General features: G+C 33.0%; 1 protein-coding gene across 11 annotated transcripts in view; it reads right to left on the bottom strand.

The window, feature by feature from the left end:
• ANKRD26 (ankyrin repeat domain containing 26) overlaps positions 1-19,681 on the bottom strand; it is a 147,715-nt gene that overhangs the window by 12,818 nt on the left and 115,216 nt on the right. For 8 of the 11 annotated variants that reach the window (XM_074193828.1, XM_074193827.1, XM_074193829.1 and 5 more), the window contains 7 exons: positions 16,908-16,978; positions 15,107-15,200; positions 12,593-12,705; positions 9,730-9,856; positions 7,365-7,655; positions 6,552-6,769; positions 5,302-5,536 (listed from right to left, as the gene is read on the bottom strand). In XM_074193828.1, coding sequence (XP_074049929.1) covers positions 5,302-5,536; positions 6,552-6,769; positions 7,365-7,655; positions 9,730-9,856; positions 12,593-12,705; positions 15,107-15,200; positions 16,908-16,978 — 1,149 coding nt within the window. Of the gene's footprint in view, positions 1-5,301; positions 5,537-6,551; positions 6,770-7,364; positions 7,656-9,729; positions 9,857-12,592; positions 12,706-15,106; positions 15,201-16,907; positions 16,979-19,681 lie in introns of those variants that run through there. The other 3 variants (XM_074193831.1, XM_074193832.1, XM_074193834.1) reach the window with 3 other exon arrangements.

The raw sequence follows: 19,681 nt of genomic DNA on the forward strand, positions 1-19,681 counted from the left end.
AAATAAATACTAAGATGGATACATACATACATTTTAAAGAAATGATGTAGACAGCATACTTCCAAGTACTTGAATACAAAAACACTTCTATCCATTCAACTATCTAATTTAGTTATAAAATTCCAACTGGACCCCTGCTATGGAGAAAACATTATGTATCACAGTCCATGCAATGTAAAGAAATCTTTGACTCCAAGGAGTTCACAATATACTTTTAAGGAGAATGATTCTTGAAATACTCCATTTAATGGTAACAATGAATAGTAGGGTTGAGATTCCACATTGCAAATACTGTTTCATCTTCTTTTGAGATAACTATCACTGATGTATTTACATACAGTTATCAATCAATATATTTTAATTAAATATGTACCTTTTTTTAAGATTACAGTAAGATGGATGCCATGGGCTCAGGGTATATTTAAATATTAGATAGTGAAAAGACATAGGTGATTTACACAAACATAACAAAATGAAGTGTGATCTGCTCAAACATCATAGACCTGATTTAACATACTAAGTTTTCTTTTAAAATGCCTTAATATGGGCATCACTTGGGGGGGGGCAGTGGAGCCAAGATGGCAGCAGGAGAAGAGCCTCTCCTAGGTGCTCTCTCTAAAATATTTAAAAATTCTTAAAATTATGACTCTAGGGGCGGCTAGGTGGCATAGTGGATAAAGCACCGGCCTTGGAGTCAGGAGTACCTGGGTTCAAATCCACTCTCAGACAAATTACCTAGCTGTGTGGCCTTGGGCAAGCCACTTAACCCCATTTGCCTTGCAAAAACCTAAAAAAAAAAAATTATGACTCTAACTAAATTTTTGAGAGACAGAACCCACAGAAAGATCCAGTGAGGCAATTCTCCAGCCCAAGGTAACCTGGAAAATAGTGGAAAAACTTTGTTCCACAGGGTTAGAAGGGCAGTCCCCGCCAGAGTGAAACTTCAGTCTCCTGGGAACAGCCCCAGGGCCACTGGGAGCCTTGGCTCCTGGCAGCAGAAGCAATTTCCTGACCTGCACCCCAGGAAGAACCAAGTACAACTTGGAAGATCAGCAGAGAGACCTCTGCCAGAGCAAGCACAAAGCCCAAGCTCTGGGTGCAGCAATTAACATAGCTGGAAGCCCAGAAGGCAGCTGCACCCTGAGTGCTCAGCTCACTGAAGGTAAGGGAGTGGAGGAAGACTTCTGAGGTTTGTCCTCTGTCCCTGGAACAGGACCACATTGAGATCCTGATCACAGTCTAGGCCCCCCCATAGAACAGGGATACACCCCCCTCAACCCCATGGCAGAAGGGTACACTTCTGGTCATTCACAGACCAAGAGAGCAGTCAGAGCCTTACACACGGAGGTACTTGCAGGGGTATCCCAATAAAACTCAAAAGCTCAGAAGCACCCCAAAACCAGACATAGGCTGGGGAAATGGATAAACAGGAAAAACAAGGAACATGACCATTGATAAATATTTTGTCTATGATCCCAAGGAGGATAAAAATATTCAATCCAATGAAAAGAAAGTCCAAGCTTCTGTGTCTAAAGACTCCAAGAAAAATAGAAGTTGGGCTCAGGCTAATGCAGAGCTCAAAAGAGATTCTGAAAATCAAGTAAGGGAGCTAGAAGAAAAATTGGGAAAAGAAATGAGAGATACAGGGAAAACATGAAAACAAAGCCAGCAGCTGAAGAAAATAACATGTTAATAACCAGCTTAGGTCAAATGGATAAAAGAGTTCAAAAAATTACTGAGGAGAAGAATGCTTTAAAAAGCAGTATCACCTAAATGGAAAAGGAGATAAGAAAGCTCTCTGAGGAAAACAAATCCTTCAGATGTAGAATGGAGTTAAAGGAGCTAATAGAGCTAAAGAATTTACGAGAAATAAGACACAATACTTCAAAACCAAATGAATGAAAAATTAGAAAAAAATGTGGAACAACTCTTTGAAAAAAACAACTGATATGGAAAACAGATTCAGTTAAGATAATATGAAAATTATTGGAGTACCTGAAAGTCATGATCAGGAAAAGAGCTTTGACCTTATATTTAAAGAATTCCTATAGGAAAATTGCCCTGATATCCTAGAAGCAGAAGGCAAAATAGAAATTGAGAGAATCCACTGATCTCCCCGAGAAAGAGATCCCAAAACAACAACCCCTAGGAATATTATAGCCAAGTTCCAGAACTTTCAAGTCAAAGAAAAAATATTACAAGCAGCCAGAAGGACACAATTCAATTATTGTGGAGCTGCAGTCAGGATCACACAGGATTTAGCAGCAACTACATTAAGGGCTCGTAGGGCTTCGAATATAATATTCTGGAAGGCAAAAGAGCTTGGAATGCAACCAAGAATCAACTACCCAACAAAACTGAACATCCTCTTCCAGGGGAAAAGATGGACTTTCAGTGAAACGGGAATTTAAAATGTTACTATTGAAACAACCAGAGCTGAACAGAAAAGTTTGACCTTCAAGTACAGGACTCAGGTGAAGCATAGAGAGTGGAGAAGGGTAAATTATGAGGGACTTAATGATGATGAACTGCATATATTCCTGCATAGAAAAATGATACTGTTAATACTCATGAACTTTCTCATTTAATAGAGCAGGTAGAAAGAGCTTTTATAGATGAAGCATAGGAGAGAAATGAATTTGAAGAATGTAAAAATGGAGTCAATGGCTAAAAGGGAAATGTAATGGGAGTAAGAGGAAGGAGATATGGAATAGGCTAAGATATTTCATATAAAATATATTTTCTTTTTTTCAATGAGCTTTTGCAATGAAATGTAAGGGGGTAAGGTGGGGGGGAATGAGGGAACCTTCACTCTCATTAGAAAAGGCTCAGGGAGGAAACAGCATACACACTCAATAGGGTATAGACATCTAGAGTAAAAGGAGAGAAGGGGGGAAGGGGGAGATGTGTGTGATAGAGGAAAGGGTAGATCACAGGAGAGAATAGTCAGATATAACACATTTTCTTTTTTTACTTTTTGCAAGGTGCTGGAATTGGGTGGCCTGTATGAGACCATGGGGCCATGAAGTTGCTGAGTCTCTGGGGTGGTATTTGGGCTTGGGGAAGAATGGGGAAGTAGGGAAGAATAGATGGAGAGAATTACAATGAACAACAGCAACTGTGGAAAAATATGAAAGTAACTTCTGTGATGGACTTATGATAAAGAATGTGATCCACCTGAGACAGAGCTGATAGTACCAGAACACAAACTGAAACACATTTTTTTCTCTTTCATTTACTTTATTTCTCATGAAGTTCTATATTTTGGGGGGAGGGGTATTATGTTTACTCTTAAACAAGAATATCTCAGTAATGTATAAATAAAGTCATATTAAACCCCCTCCCCCCAAAAAATAAGAAACCAGGGGGATGGGAATTCAGGGAAGCATGGAAGGATTTGTATGAATTGAAGCTGAGCAAGATGAGCAGAACCAGAAAAACATTGTACGCTGTAACAGCAATATGGGGGTGATGATTATCCTTGATGGATGTGCTCATTCCATCAGTGCAACAATTAGGGACAATTTGGGGCTATCTGCCATCTGTATCCAGAGAAAGAATTGTGGAGTATGAACAAAGACCAAAGACTATTACTTTCAATTTAGGAAAAAACCCGTTATCTTATTATATAATTTTGCTATCTCTTATACTTTATGTTTCTTGCTTAAGGATATGATTTCTCTCTCATCACTCTCAACTTAGACCAATGCATACCATGGAAACAATGTAAAGACTAACAGACTGCCTTCTGTGGGAGGTGGAGGGAAGGGAAGCAAGAATAGGGATGAATTTGTAAAACTCAAAATAAATAAAATCTTTCATTGGAGAGTAAAAAAAAATAAAAGAGTAAAAAAAAAATAAAAAATAAAATGCCTTAATATGGTATGATGCTTTTTTAAAAAAACCAAATAATAGACAAAAGTGGTTCAAGTCAATAAGAACATTAAACAATGTTTAAAAACAGCTTTTCATGGTTGAAGAAAAAAGGGAAAGAGATTGCTGATCAAGCTATTGAAGAAGTAAGAACATAGTTATAGATATTAAACCAAAAGATTCATTGAAAGGAAAGTAGTGAAGGTGGGCTAATTTTTAAAGGGAAAGAATGAATATAATGCCTGTGTCTGACAGATAAAATGAAGGGGTCAACTGAGAGTTGATAAGGAGTCTTTCATATGGAATACTTTCCTCAAAATTGCAAAACAATGTTTTTAAAATTAGTGTTTTAATTAAATGCTTTATAGGAAAGATATTTATTGACTAATATTCATCCATCTTTATCATATCAAAAGCACTAAGATGCTTACAAGATACAGTTCCATAAAACTGACTGACTGATCAATTCATTCAATACATTTTTGAGGGCATATTATCAGTGTCTTTTAAAAAATCTAAACATTTTTGGGGCAACTAGGTGGCGTAGTGGATAAAGCACTGGCCCTGGAGTCAGGAGTACCTGGGTTCAAATCCGGTCTCAGACACTTAATAATTACCTAGCTGTGTGGCCTTGGGCAAGCCACTTAACCCCGTTTGCCTTGAAAACAAAAAAAGAACCTAAAAAAAATCTAAACATTTGCTGAACTTAATGTTGGCTACATTACAATTATTGTGCTGATGGAAGGAGGTCCTTAGAAATGGCCATATTTTATAGTGTGGGAGAAAGTTGTTCTGGTTATAACATGTCTCTTAAGGCTATTATATACCTAAGTTAAGAAACATTTAAATGATATAAATCAATACACTGAAGTAGCAGATAATTATTCATATTACATGAGATTGCTTTGCAAAAAATTTCTCAAGGATACTCTCATAAAAAGAGAATGTGTTTATAAATGTGTGGATTTTTTGTTTGTTTTAAAATATGTGTGTCTTATGTGTTTTAAGAAATTCTGGAAAAGAAACAGAGGAATCACAGAAAGACTATTTAAGGGTTAAGTTGCAATTAGTAAAGGAAAATACATCAGAGGAGAGAAAGTCTCTAAGTATTGGTTGGGGAGAAAACAGTATTCAGTTTAAAGAATCCTTATATGAATGCCATTTGTCAAATTTACATAAAATGTGCAAAACCAGGTACGAAAGTTAACAGACTGGTACATATGATAATCACGGATATAAAAAGTATTTTAAAAATTATTATTCTAATAATTTTAATTATCATTAGATAAAAGGATCACCTTCATTTTAATAGATTGCAAAAATCAGTATGACCTATTCAAAAATATTTAAGTAAGAAATTTTACTAGGATGAATATTTTACATTATATCTTTAATATAAATATAGAAAAAAAATTTTAAATGACTAACCTTTGCAAAGAAGGCCTCCATTCTGTTTTCTGACATTGTGTTTCCAGTAGAATACACTAAATTTCCTCTTGGAAAAAGACTCCTATTGAGGAATATGCCAGTATTAAGATTCTCAAGATGAGGTGGCTCTAGAACTGGACCTATAGTAAAACTGTTGATTAAAGTTTGTATTTTTTCATTCTTTTGTCTTTCATCCTGGAGTTTAGCAGTCACCTCAGCAAGCCACTCATTAGTTCTGTGAATATTTCAAGTATGTAAATGGTTAGAATTTTTCTTAAATGGTTGGTGTTTTTTATTAATGCAGGACCTGCAGGACCCAGGCAGCAGGCAAATTACTCAGGGATGTAGTCTCTAAGGAGGAAAAGTTGAGGTTAAATAAAGGTTCTCAAATGTATAGCCAGCCCATAGTACCTACTCACCATTGTCACTAAGGTAGATAGCAAGGGAGATTTATGCATCTACTCTTCTTTAACAGCTAGTATCTTTTGGCTACCCAAGATTCTAATTTAAACCCTTATGTATTATTTCCTTTCCTTTCTTTTTTTTCCCCTCCAATAATTTCCTCAAGGAGCTTTCACATATACATACATATATATGGAATTGAGGGACATGGTTTGACTTGTTGTAGGTTACTTAGGTCCTGAATCCTGCAGTCCTTTTTGTCACCTTTAGAAAATTTTTAAAAAATGTGTCAATATGTTTCTATGATTCTGTTATACATTTTGAGAAACATTTTATACCTTTTGGTATTGTCATTTGGTGAAATGATACCAATGTTATTCTAATATTTAAAATATCTAACTTCATCCTGAAAGGATTAATCTGTAGTAGATAGCAAAAATAAATAATATAGCATATAAATAATACGCATAAAAATGAGTAATTTTTATAGGATTAATAGATTAACAACTGAAAGGGATTTTGAAAGTCACTTAATCAAACAACCTCATTTTAAAGATGAGTAAACTGAGGCCTCAGGAGTTTAAGAGATTTGCCCAAGATTATGCAATGATAAGCATCAGAAGCAAGATTTGAAGCCTGGTCCTCTGATTCTGTAGTCAGAATACCATCTTTCCAATGTAACACACTAAGTTCCTTTGTACCCAGTTAAGATTTAAAAAAAATTTTGGTTAACAAGTATATTGAAATGTACGATCTCTACAGTTAATCCCCATTTCCTAATGAAGTCCTTTTAAAAGCAATCTGATAAGATTAAGTATTATTTTCTTAGTGCCTATATTTGTGCTTACCTGTCTAGTTTGCTTAACAATGATTTTCTGATTTTTAATTCTTCAGAATAAAGCTGTTTGTATCTTTCCAGTTCTGCCTTAGTAGAGTCTTGATGAGAGTTTTTCATTTTGGAGAGTTCAGATTCCAGATCTCTAATTCGATGCTCCATTTGGTTTCTTATTGAAACATTGTTATTTTCTCTTAATTGTTCTAAGTTCTCTTGGGATGCTGCTTGTGTCTAAAAGAAATGGGAAACAAAGAACAAAGTTAACCAAAAAAATGCCCAACTTTACCATGAAAACTATAAAATGCTTTTTACCATATTCTGTAGGTTTCATTTTAATGTCAGTCAGTGATTCAGAGAATAATTATGAATTTCTAAAAAAAAAATTCTGATGTTGAAAGTATTCATTATTAAGGTCAGCTGAATTCAATTTGAACTTAAAAAAACCTGATTTCTTAGATGTTAGCTCACCAGTTTTTATTCTAGTGCTAATATTAGATTATGAAAACAATAGGCATAATTCTAAAAAAAATTTAACTCTATAATCTTATTACAATTAAAATATTTGCTGAATTAAAAAGAAACTCAGCCTTCAATTTTTTCTAATTACACCAATTAGTTTTTAAAAATTCAACTGACAGCATATATGATTATTTTCACTAATGATTTCAAAGTCTATTATTTTCTTTTTTATAGTGATACCAAGTTTATGTAGACCTATAAAAAAGGCAGAGGTAGGAAAAATTATTCTGAATTTAGAAGACAGGAAATAAATTTCAAATCTTCATTTACATAGAAATATTTGAGAGCATAGTAATGACAAAGTAACCTGTAAGAATAGGTTGACTTCTTTTAGTTTTTCTACAATCTCCTGCCTTGCACGTTCTTCAATTTCATGTTTATATTGTTCTACTTGACTGTGTTCTAGTTTAGTAATTTCTAAATGACGTTTAAGATTAACTACTTCTTCTTCCAATTGTCTTTTATTCTTTTCCAGCTTGTCACATTTCTTTTGCAAGTTTTTCATATAAAATAACTCTTCTTGAAGGCTTTTATTTGTTGATTCCATCTGTTTACATTTTGAAGATGCTGCTTCCAACTGTAGGGTAAGGTCTTCAGTCTGTTTATATAAAATATCGTTAGCAAGTTACACAAGTAAAAAATGTCTTTCAACTTAAATACTTAACTTAAAACTACTATAACTTAAACTCAACTATAATACTAAGTATCATTATACTTATAATACAGCTAAAATGCATTTCCTAAAATGATTATTTAGGTAAATTTACAAAGTTAAGATTAAAAGGAGAAATCGTGAAATTATTTTGCTAGGTTTTGGAGTCTTTATATAATATACTGTATTAATTAATCCCAGGCTGTCTTCTATTTTCTCCAATTTTTTAAGTGTCTTCTGCCTAGTTTCCTAGTACAGTGAGAAGATATATCAATAAAATTCATAGTAGATGGATATCAACAAATTTTTCTTAAGTTATACTAGACCTAAAGCACCAGTAGATATTAAAAGGAATTTAGAAAGAAATGAGATTCTTTTTTTTATCATTCTAATGGGAGCACTGATTTTATGCTGAGACTTTACTGAAAAAAATAAATCAATTAATGCCAATTTGAATGTCACATAGTGAGATTTTCAGTTACAGAATCAGAGAAAATAATGTCTTTCTCATCTACAAATCTCTGGTGATAGTCTCCAGGGCATTTGCCGTATTTACCAAAGTTCTATTGTGTGAGGACCCTCTTTCTGCTTCCCTTCTGCCTCAACAAAATAAACCAACAATCTTAACAGGAATTCTGTTTTCTTTGAGTCTTATAACTGAAAAAAGGGGGATGAATTTAAAAAGTGTAACACCACTGAGAGCCAGAGGAAAAACTCAATAAGGTTATGAAGTCAATTCTTTTGGATAAATAGTGAGGAGAACTGCAGACAACAGACCTCAACTAGGAAAATGAATGACAGTAAGATATGATTTTTTTTTTTTTAGGGTTTTGCAAGGCAAATGGGGTTAAGTGGCTTGCCCAAGGCCACACAACTAGGTAATTATTAAGTGTCTGAGACCGGATTTGAACCCAGGTACTCCTGACTCTAGGGCCGGTGCTTTATGCACTGCGCCACCTAGCTGCCCCGATATGATGTTTTTAAGAAGTCACTTATCATAATAGAAAAAATAGTACTACAACAAGAACTTTAAGTTTTTCTGAGTGCTCTTTATGTTTTCTTATTTTCAGATGTTTAATATCATGAAATATTACTTTCAGATGTAATAATCAATCTATTTTACTTATTATTCTTCTACCAGAGGGGGAAAATCTTGCCTTCCCTAAAATAAAAACAAGGTATAGGACATACTGCAAATGGAATGAGTTTTACCCATTTGTTGGTGGAATAAAATGAAAATTTTTCTAAGGACTACAGTCTTTTCCTTTCTTAAACCAACTCAAGACCCGTTTTTAGAGAAAAAGTTCATAACTTTTAATTCTGTTCTGTATTATGAAGTTTCTTAATTATAGCAGTAATCACCTTGTAGTCAAAGTGTTGCTTTATTTGTTCTTTGACATTTTAAAATCTCACTACTGCTACTACTCTTCAAATTGTTTCTACTTACAAGTCATTCTTCTGGGAGGATATTTTTTTCATCTTTAGAGTTACAGAAGCAGAGTATTGGCAGGAACTCAAAAGTTCTACACTGACCCTAAAAGGCTTTCCAACATTTGTTCTTTTGAAACACTTCATTAACCTTTGGGAACACTGTAATTGTTAGAAAGTTTTTCTTCACATCAAACCTAAAATTGCAACTTCCCATCATGAGCAAAGTAAGTTTATTTACTCAACTGACAATGCTTTCAAATTCTTGAGAAGCACTTTTAACAAATTTATTTAGATACATTTTATCTGAAATGAATTCTATAATGCTAATAGAGAAAATATTTCTAATATACAAATTTATATAGAAAAATCACTGAAGACCAAAATTTCAGGAAGAAACTAACCAAGTTTGTCTACCCTGAGAACTCCTGAGAACAGCAAGAACTGTGTAACTCTGTCTTAGAAAGTGTTACCATCCCAGCATGGGGTTGCTTTATCTTCTCATGGGGCCTGATGTTCTATGACAGATATATCTATGACCATTTCAAAAGGAATCAAAAGACATTTTGCATTTTCCAATGTTAAGGATTACCTTATTTTTTAACCAATTAATTTGTCTATCCATTTGAGAATGTGTTTGGTTCAGTACTCCCTGGTAAACATCTCCTCTTTCATATAGTCTTAATTTCTTTTTTGTAGTTTTCAACAGTTTTTTAAATCTATGAGAATGAACAAAATAATCAAGTTTAACTCTTTATAGTTGAAATATTATGCATTTTAAAAGCATTATTTTTGATCACTGCATTATTTTCAATCATAAAGTTCTTGAGTTTACCCAATTCAAATCTGTCGAAATTCTGTTAAAATAAAAACCATTATTTTTAAAATAAAATAAAAAAATTTCATTTCAATTTTAAAAGAAGTATATTCATTATCAGTTCTTCATTAATATTGCTTTGCCGTAGAATATTCTCCAAAGGATTTCTGGTTTTGCTGTAATATTTTTAGAAAGGGGGGATACCTTCTAGTAATATTAGCAAAAATTTAAATGCTAAGCAAATATATTTTTTTATTTTGAGTTTTACAATTTTTCCCCTATTCTTGCTTCCCTTCCCTCACCCTCCACTGAAGATAGTCTGTTAGTCTTTACATTGTTTCCATGGTATATACACTGATCTAAACTGAATGTGATGAGAGAGAAATCATATCTTTAAGGGAAAAAATAAAGTATAAGAAATAGTAAAATTACATAATGAGATAAGTTTCTCCCCCCTGAAATTGAAGGTAATAGTCTTTGGTCTTTGTTCAAACTTCACATTTCTTTCTGTGAATACAGATGGTATTCCCCATCGCAGATAGCCCCAAATTGTCCCTGATTGTTCCACTGATGAAATGAGCAACTCCATCAAGGTTGATCATCATCCCCATGTTGCTGTTAGGATGTACAATGTTTTCCTGGTTCTGCTCATCTCTCTCAGCATTAGTTCATGCAAATCTCTCTAGGCTTCCCTGAATTCCCATCCCTCCTGATTTCTAATAGAACAATAGTGTTCCATGGCATACATATACCACAGTTTGTGAAGCCATTCCTCAATTGATGGACATTCACTGAATTTCTAATTCTTTGCCACCACAAACAGGGCTGCTATGAATATTGTTGTACAAGTGGTGTTTTTACCCTTTTTCTTCATCTCTTAAGAGTATAGATCCAGTAGTGGTATTGCTGGGTCAAAGGGTATGCACATTTTTGTTGCCCTTTGGGCATAATTCCAAATTGAGTTCCAGAAAGGTTGGATGAATTCACAGCTCCACCAACAATGTAATACTGTTGTAGATGTCCCACAACCCTTCCAACAATAATCATTATCCTCTCTGGTCATATTGGTCACAGTGTGAGAGGTGTGAGGTGGTACCTCAGAAAAGCTTTAATTTGCATTTCTCTAATAAGTAATGATTAAGAGTTATTTTTCATATGACAATGGATTGCTTTGATCTCCACATTTATAAATTGCTTTTTAATATCCTTTGACCATTTGTCAATTGGGGAATGGCTTTTTTTAAAATTTTACTCAGTTCTCTGTATATTTTAGAAATGAGTCCTTTGTCAGAAACATTAGTTGTAAAGATTGTTTCCCAGTTTACTACATTTCTTTTGATCTTGGTTACAGTGGTTTTGACTGTGCCAAAGCTTTTTAATTTAATGCAATGAAAATCATCTAGTTTGTTTTTAGTGATATTCTCCATCTCTTCCTTAGTCATAAACTGCTTCCCTTTCCATAGATCTGACAGGTAAACTAGTCCTTGATCTTCTAGATTGCTTATAATATTGTTTTTTATGTCTAAATCCTGTATTCATTTGGATCTTATCTTGGTATAGGGTATGAGGTGTTGGTCTAATCTAAGTTTCTTTTATACTAACTTCCAATTTTCCCAGCAGTTTTTATCAAAGAGAGAGTTTTTATCCCAATAGCTGGACTCTGGGTTTATCAAACAGCAGATTACTATAATCGTTTCCTGCTATTGCACCTAGTCTATTCCACTGGTCCACCATTCTATTTCTTAGTCAATACCCAGCAGTTTTGATGACTGATGCTTTGTAATATAACTTTAAATCAGGTAGGGCTAAGCCAAAGGGTCATTCATTTTCAACAACAGAGGTCAGAGTAGGCTCAGCATAGGATGAGTACAGGGAACATGGGTAGACAACACAGGCACAGGACAAAGGTAGAAAAGTGCAGAGCATATTTGAAGAACAGATAATAGTCTACCTGAACTGGAGTTTAGGTTGTATAAGAGGGAATAATATAATTGAAATGTGGAAAGGCAGGATGCTGTCACACTGTGAAGAGGTTTAAATTTCAGGCCAAGAAATTGTGTAGAGTCTAGCCCAAAAGTCATCTTTTTGTGATCCCATAAAATCAGGAGAGATAGATTCTTTCTCTAGTTTCTGATCTCATTTTCTTTAACTGTAATCAACTTCAAAGCAGGGAATGTATAATACTCATCTCTGCAACTCTGAGAATTAACAAAGTATTTAATACACCTCAGATGTTTAATGCTACTTTCAGAACGAATGAAAAAGGAAGAAATAAGTGAATAATGTAAGAAATAAATTAGGATGGAAAATATAGACCTCATAGCCAAATTATGTATAGAAATAGAATTCTTAACAAAGGACGATCAAATGCTATATAATTTAATTCTGGGAACTTACTTTGAGTTATAGCATTTTACTACAACTTCAAAGATGCAGATCAGAAAGTTGAATTTTCAGCAATAATTTAGTGGATCAAATATAAATTTATGTTAATGTATAAAATGCATTTGTATTCAATATTTAACAAAATGTATAATGTATAATATATAAAATGAACTTGCATTCAAGATTTAACAAAATAGTTCTGTCCTTGCTTACTGAATGTTTGGTTGAAACAGTTTGGAAAAAGGAGTCTTACCCATTGATGTCTTTCTGTAATTCACCATTTCTCTTCATTTCTTGGTCTAGACGATTTTCCAGACACTGCTTTGACTCAATGAGTTTCTTTAATTCTTCCCTTTCTGTATCAAACTTTGAAAACATTTAAAAAAAAGAAAAATATTACTAGAACTCTAATGGCATTTTTAAAAGAATACTTTTCATTCATTCTAAATCCAACTATAACAATTTAAGTGTAGTTTATAAAAATCAAAACAAATATGAAGAGATTTGAGAATGATTATTTTACTTAAAATGACATAGCTTTCCTTTGATTTCACTACATATTATTTCTTTTTTTGAAATTTAGGTCAATGAAATGTTCATTTTATTTCTCTCTGTATGTATACATATATATTACTTATACTAATAATGTTAATACATTTTAAAATAGTTGAAATGCACAGGAATGTATAGATTGAGGACCAAGTTTGCCAACATACTTGCTACAATCCTTAGAAATCATCTCAACCCCTTTTAGCACTCCTAAGCTGAAATGAAAATATATGTATTAATATGTTAGGCTATAAAACTACTCTCCAAATCTCTTTGTATTTAGCTAAGTGAGAAGCAACCTTATGTAAATTCATATTTTGCTATTTTCTTTGAGTGTTATCTTATTGCTTGAGAATATGAGCCAGTTCTCTTTTCAAGATTTTCAACCTTCCCCTTCTCTAGTGGAATTCATTATGCTAGAACAGAATAAAAGATCCTCCTCCTTATTCTTCTGAAGTCTGCTGCCTCTTCTAGATACATTCCTATTTTTCCTTTTTGCTTCCAAACTCCCCAATGAATGGCAATCCCACAGCTACCATTTCCTCATCTCTTATTAATGATAGTTTGTTTATTTATTTTATTTGTATCTGATTTAATTGGTATAGGGAACTCTCAGTGAAAAAAATTTAATCTACCAATAGAGCTAGGTCCTGAGTCTTCCTACAATTCTAAAAGTCTTAAGGAATGACTTAGGCACCAAGCCTTGCCCAATATCACAAAACCATTTATGTCAGAGTTGGTATTTGAACCCATGTTTTCCTGATTCTGAGGCTGGTTCTGTATGGATATATGCATATTGCATAATGCTTTTCTTTATTTCCTTGAAATCTGGATTACCTCCCTATTACTCTACAAAAACTGCATTTTCAATAGGCAGAAGTTCCATCCATACCCCAATACTTTCTTCTTAATCACTGACTTTGCTGAAACACAGGATCTTGTTTCTTTTATCTGATTTGCCATTTATTAATCCCTATAAATTATCCTTTCATAGTTGTTCTCTTTCCTCTTATGTCTCATGACTACTACCTTAGTCCAGACCATTACCTCAAGCAGATGATCATAAAATAAATGAGGTGAACATCATAGTCCAAACTTTTAATTTTACAGAGAGGGAAAAAGGCACAGTGATATTAAGTAACTTGCCTATGGTTTAATAAAATAAACAAATAAATTCCTATAGTGTCTTTTTGATCTAGTTTTATCCCACTAACTCTTGCTACAAGATGCTAAATTAATCTTCAAAAAGTACTGTTTCATTCATATCAATTCCCTATGCAAGAACCTACTGTGGGACGGCTATGGTCTATCGGAATGAGGCTAAACTTCTCTGCCCACTTTTCTTCCTCTGAAATCTAACCTTTTCCTTTGTTCCAACTTTTGCTTCTAGTTTCTTTACAGCAACCCTCCTCAAATTCCTATGGTTTTTCATGCAATTTCCTTAGATTGTATTGTTTTCTTATCCTCTTATGATTGATAACTTCCCCAAACTCAAAGACAACTTTTCTGTAAAAGTTTTTCTTGGTTTCTTGCAACAACAGTTTCTTCCTTCATTACATTCTGTGGCATATGTTGAGCAAGCATCTAGTATATTTTAAGTTGATATGTTTTTCTAATCAGTTAAAACAAATATTCAACTTTTAAAAATCTTACTTATTAATAATTTAGAACTCATTTTGATAAATCATAACTAATCTGCTGTCATAATTTAAACAAAAAGGTTTTAGAGAAAGAAAACTAAACTCTAATCATGATCAACAATGGAATTGTCTTTAATTCATTATATAATATTAATGCATTTTTTGCAACTTCATAATAACTTTAATTTGATGTTGTAATGCCACTATCACTAATTTTATTTTATTATCTTTTTTTATGTTTTTGCAAGGCAAATGGGGTTAAGTGGCTTGCCTAAGGCCACACAGCTAGGTAATTATTAAGTGCCTGAGACCGGATTTGAACTCAGGTACTCCTGACTCCAGGGCTGGTGCTTTATCCACTGCGCCACCTAGTTGCCTCTTACTATCATTAATTTTATATGGAAAAAATTCATCTCTCTGATAACATAATGATTAACATGAACAGCATCCTCAATCAATATGCACATAGTTGGGTATCAAATTACATTAACAACTAGTTATTTACAACCAAATATTCTTACCATCTTCTACTGCTTAAACAAAGGAAGTGTTTTTAAAATGAGAAAAACTAAACTTACTGAAGTAGAATCCAACATAGTTTTCTGAATTTTTTCAATTTTACTCTCTTGCTGTTTTACTGTAGCTTCCAACCTGGAATTTTCAATTTCAAGCCTAAAAAGTTTAAGTGTATCATCAATGATTCAACTTATTAAGTGTTTTTTTTATATTTAATTTAATTCAACAAGTTCTTATTAAGTTTCAAGACCTTACAAGGCCTAGAGGACTGATAAAGAGACAAAAGAATCAATGGTTTCAGTCTCCAATGACCTTACTTTATTAGAATGAAAACAACATAAGGAGTGAAAAGAATTGAACCATATAATTGGCATATGAAAGGCAGCACTTTTTTTTTAAGGTTTTTGCAAGGCAAATGGGGTTAAGTGGCTTGCCCAAGGCCACACAGCTAGGTAATTATTAAGTGTCTGAGACCAGATTTGAACCTAGGTACTCCTGACTCCAGGGCCAGTGCTTTATCCACTATGCCACCTAGCCGCCCCAGGGCAGCACTTTTTGAAAGAGATTACTAAAAGTGGAGGTAAGGAAGGAGAGCATTCCAGGAGTGGGAATCAGTCTATGCAAAGACAGAGAGACACAGAAGATAGACAGAACTCTCAATTTACTATATATACGTGAGACAAGAAAAGCATTATATTTGAACACATCCGTTCATATCTTCATATACAATTTATATTTAGATGTATATTTATTTTAATACATAAATGATCACCATCTAAAATAGTAGAAACTTGAGGAAAGGGGTTTGGTCCTTGGGTATATGTCCACCTATTCAAACCTGAAATTTCCAATCTACAAAATTTCTTGCCAGCACTGAGAGATTCACTGACTTGCCCAGTCACAGTTAGTCAGTATATGTCAGAAACAGTATTTAAATATTTTCCTGACTCCAAGCTCACTCTCCCTACTAAACTAGACTGTCTAATGATTGTTTCTGGAGATTTTAGATCTAGTCAATTTTCAGCTTTACAGAAAAACCTGTCTTTTTATAATTCCTCAGATATATTTTCTAAATCTTTAATCATGTACTAAAACTAGAAATTAGATAGAAAAAAAATCCAATTCTTTAAAAAAAATACTCTTAAGGCACAGTTAAGTCTCGATTTTTTGAGAACATTTTTTGGGGATGTGTGTGTGTGTGTGAGAAATTTTTACTGAAATAAGGAACTCCTGATGAAGAAACTCCTTTTACTGGTATATATATATCTATGTCAACTCTGCAATGTATAATATTAGAGAACTGTGTCAATATGTGTTAGAAAAACAACTTGAACTTAGATTTTCATGATTTAGAGGCAGGTTCTCTATACATTTAATTACACCGCTACTACTACCTTAGTTCTGGAGGGGGAAAATAGCAAGGGTTAAATTTTCTAGCAATAAGTTATACTGCTTGTCACTTCAAATTCTACTGATAATTTCCATTATGATCAAAATGCAACAATTGAATATGTTGAAAATATAAAAAAAACCCAATAAGTTTTTGGGTATGTATTTCAATCTATTTCCCTACAGACCCATTCACTATTGCTGAAACTTTCAGGACTCAAGTTTCCTACATCTTAGTTATCTTCAGAATGTAGCTTCTCCTTGAAGGTAGACATTTTTGTTTTTAGTATTTCTATTCTCAATACTTAGTTAAGTAAATTATTAGATTTTTTTCCCATTGAAAAACTTTTAGCTAAAACTAAACTACTGAACTATGATGTACTCTAAGTACATTATGGCAATTGCTAGATTAATCATTTTTATTTGCTCTACAACTAGTAGGAGCACTAAGTTTAAAAATGCTTTAACTCTTACTTTTGTATATGATCTTCTAATTCATTAGCAGACCGCTGTGACTGTATGTGCTGTTCTTGAGATTCTTGCAACTATAAAAAAAAATTTTTAATGTCTTAAATTTTGCAACTTTAAAAATGAAACCACAATCTTACATTTAATATTAAATTTTTAAAAATCTTACTTATTAATAACTTAGAACTCATTTTGATAAATGATGATAACAAATCTTCTATCAAAATTAAACGAATTACATCCCTACATGGGAGGATGATACTCATGTCTCTTTATCTCTATTAGAGGGAGTATACTTGGACAAGAAGGTGGAGGAGCATGAGTTGATTTTAATGAAATGATTTTAAAAAAAGTTAAGGTATTAAAAAAGGGAATTGTCCTGGGACAACAAGAAGGAAGAGTGAGAATGGAATAAATTACACCACATGAAGAGGCATAAAGACCTATTTAAAAAGAGGGAAAGAAGCAAGGTGGTAAGAAGTATTTGAATCATACTTTCATCAGATTTGCCTCAAAGATGGAATAACAAATATACTCATATGGATTTAGAAATGTATCTTAACCCATAGGGAATTAGGAGGGGGGGATGGGAAAAGAGAAGAAGGGGAAAAAGAAGGGAGGGAAGAAAGAAGGGAAAAGTAAAAGAGAAAAGGGGAAAGAAAAGGAAGCAAGGCTAACAGAAGGGGGGCAGATTGAGAGAAGTGGTGATCAGAAGCAAAACACTAGTAAGAAGGGATAGGATGAAAGGAGATAAAAAGAACAAATGGAGGGGAGATAGGATGGAGAAATAAGAATTAGAAATTATAACTGTGGATATTATTGGGATGAATTCTCCCATAAAATGGAAGTAGATTAGTAAAGTGGATTAAAAAACAGAATCCTACAATAAGTTGTGTATGGAAAAACATACTTGAAGGAGAGTAAAAATAAAAGACTAAAGTAGATTATATTATGCTTAACCTGAAGTGGAAAAAATAAAAACCAAGGGTAGAGATTTGTATTTATCTCATAAAAAGCAAAAGCAAAAAATAGATATCATTAAAAGGGAGGTAAATAGAATGTTAGAAAACCTAGACATGATAGATCTTTGGTGAAAATTGAATGGGGAGAAGAAAGGAATATACTTTTCCTGCAGTACATGGCACCTACACAAAAACTGAATTTGTATTAGGGCATAAAAACCACATAATCAAATGCAGAAAGGCAGAAATAGTAAATATTTCCTTCTCAGACAAAAATGCAATAAAAATCACGTGCAAAACTAGGCCATGGAGAGATAGACCAAAAACTAATTGGAAACTAAATAGCCTCATTTTAAAGAATGAGTGGATCAAACAAAAAACTATACAGAGAAATAATGATTTCATCCCAGATAATGACAAAAATGAGACAACATACCAAAACTTATGGGATATAGCCAAGGCTATATTAGGGGATATATTATATTTTTAAATGCTGACATGAATAAAATAATGAAAGAGGAAATAAATGAACTAAGAATGCAAATAAAAAAATGGAGGAAGAACAATTAAAAACCCCCCAATTAAAGACCAAATTGGAAATTCTAAAAATAAAAGGAGAAATTAATAAAATTGAAAGCAAGAAAACTGTTGAACTAATAAATAAAAAAAGAATTGGCTTTATGAAAAAAACTAATAAAGTAGATAAAACTTTGGTTAATTTGATTAAAAAAAAAGAAAGAAGAAAACCAAATTACCAGTATCAAAAATGAAAAAGATGAACTCATCACCATTGAGGAGGAAATTGAAGTAATAATTCGGGAACTATTTTGCCCAACTATATGCCAACTAATTTGATAATCTAAGTGAAATGGATGACAAGGAAATTAAATACCTAAATAATCTTATCTCAGAAAAAGAAATACAACAAGCCATCACTGAACTCCCTGAGAAAAAATCTCTAGGATCATATGAATTTACAAGTTAATTCTATCAAACTTTTCAGTAACAATTGGTTCCATTCTATATAAACTCTCTGAAAAAATAGGTGAAGATGGAACTCTGCCTAACTCCTTCAATGATACCAACAGGGTGCTGATATCTAAACCAGGGAGAGTCAAAACAGAGAAAGAAAATTATAGATCAATTTCCCTAATGAATATGGGATGTAAAACTCTTAAATAAAATCTTAGCAAATTGAATACAAAATGTTATCACTAAGATAAAACAGTATGAGACCAAGTGGGATTTATCCCAGGAATACAGGGTTAGTTCAATATTAGGGAAACTGTTAGTATGACTGACTATATCAATAACAAATCTAACAAGTCATATGATTACCTCAACAGATGCTGAAAAAGCCTTTGACAAAACATAGTACCCATTCTTACTAAAAACACTAGAGAGCATAGGAATTAATGGAATGTTTCTTGTAATGATAAGCAGTATCTGCCTGAAACCATCAACAAGTATTATATGCAATGGAGATAACCTAGAAGAATTCCCAAGAAGATTAGTGATGAAACAAGGATGCCTGTTATCACCACTACTATTCAATATCTTATTAGAAATGTTAGCTTCAGCGATAAGAAAAGAAAAAGAAATTGAAGGAATTAAAATTATGAAGGAAGAAACAAAACTCTTACTCTTTGCAGATGACTTGATAGTTTACAGAGAATCCTAAAAAATCTACTAGAAACCTACCAGAAACAATCAGTAACTTTACCAAAGTTGCAGGATATAAAATAAAGCCACATAAATCCTCAGCATTTCTATATACTACTAGCAAGATACAACAGCAAGAGCTAGAAAGAGAAATCT

Source organism: Macrotis lagotis, chromosome 7 (assembly GCF_037893015.1).
Source record: "Macrotis lagotis isolate mMagLag1 chromosome 7, bilby.v1.9.chrom.fasta, whole genome shotgun sequence".
Taxonomy (NCBI): domain Eukaryota; kingdom Metazoa; phylum Chordata; class Mammalia; order Peramelemorphia; family Peramelidae; genus Macrotis; species Macrotis lagotis.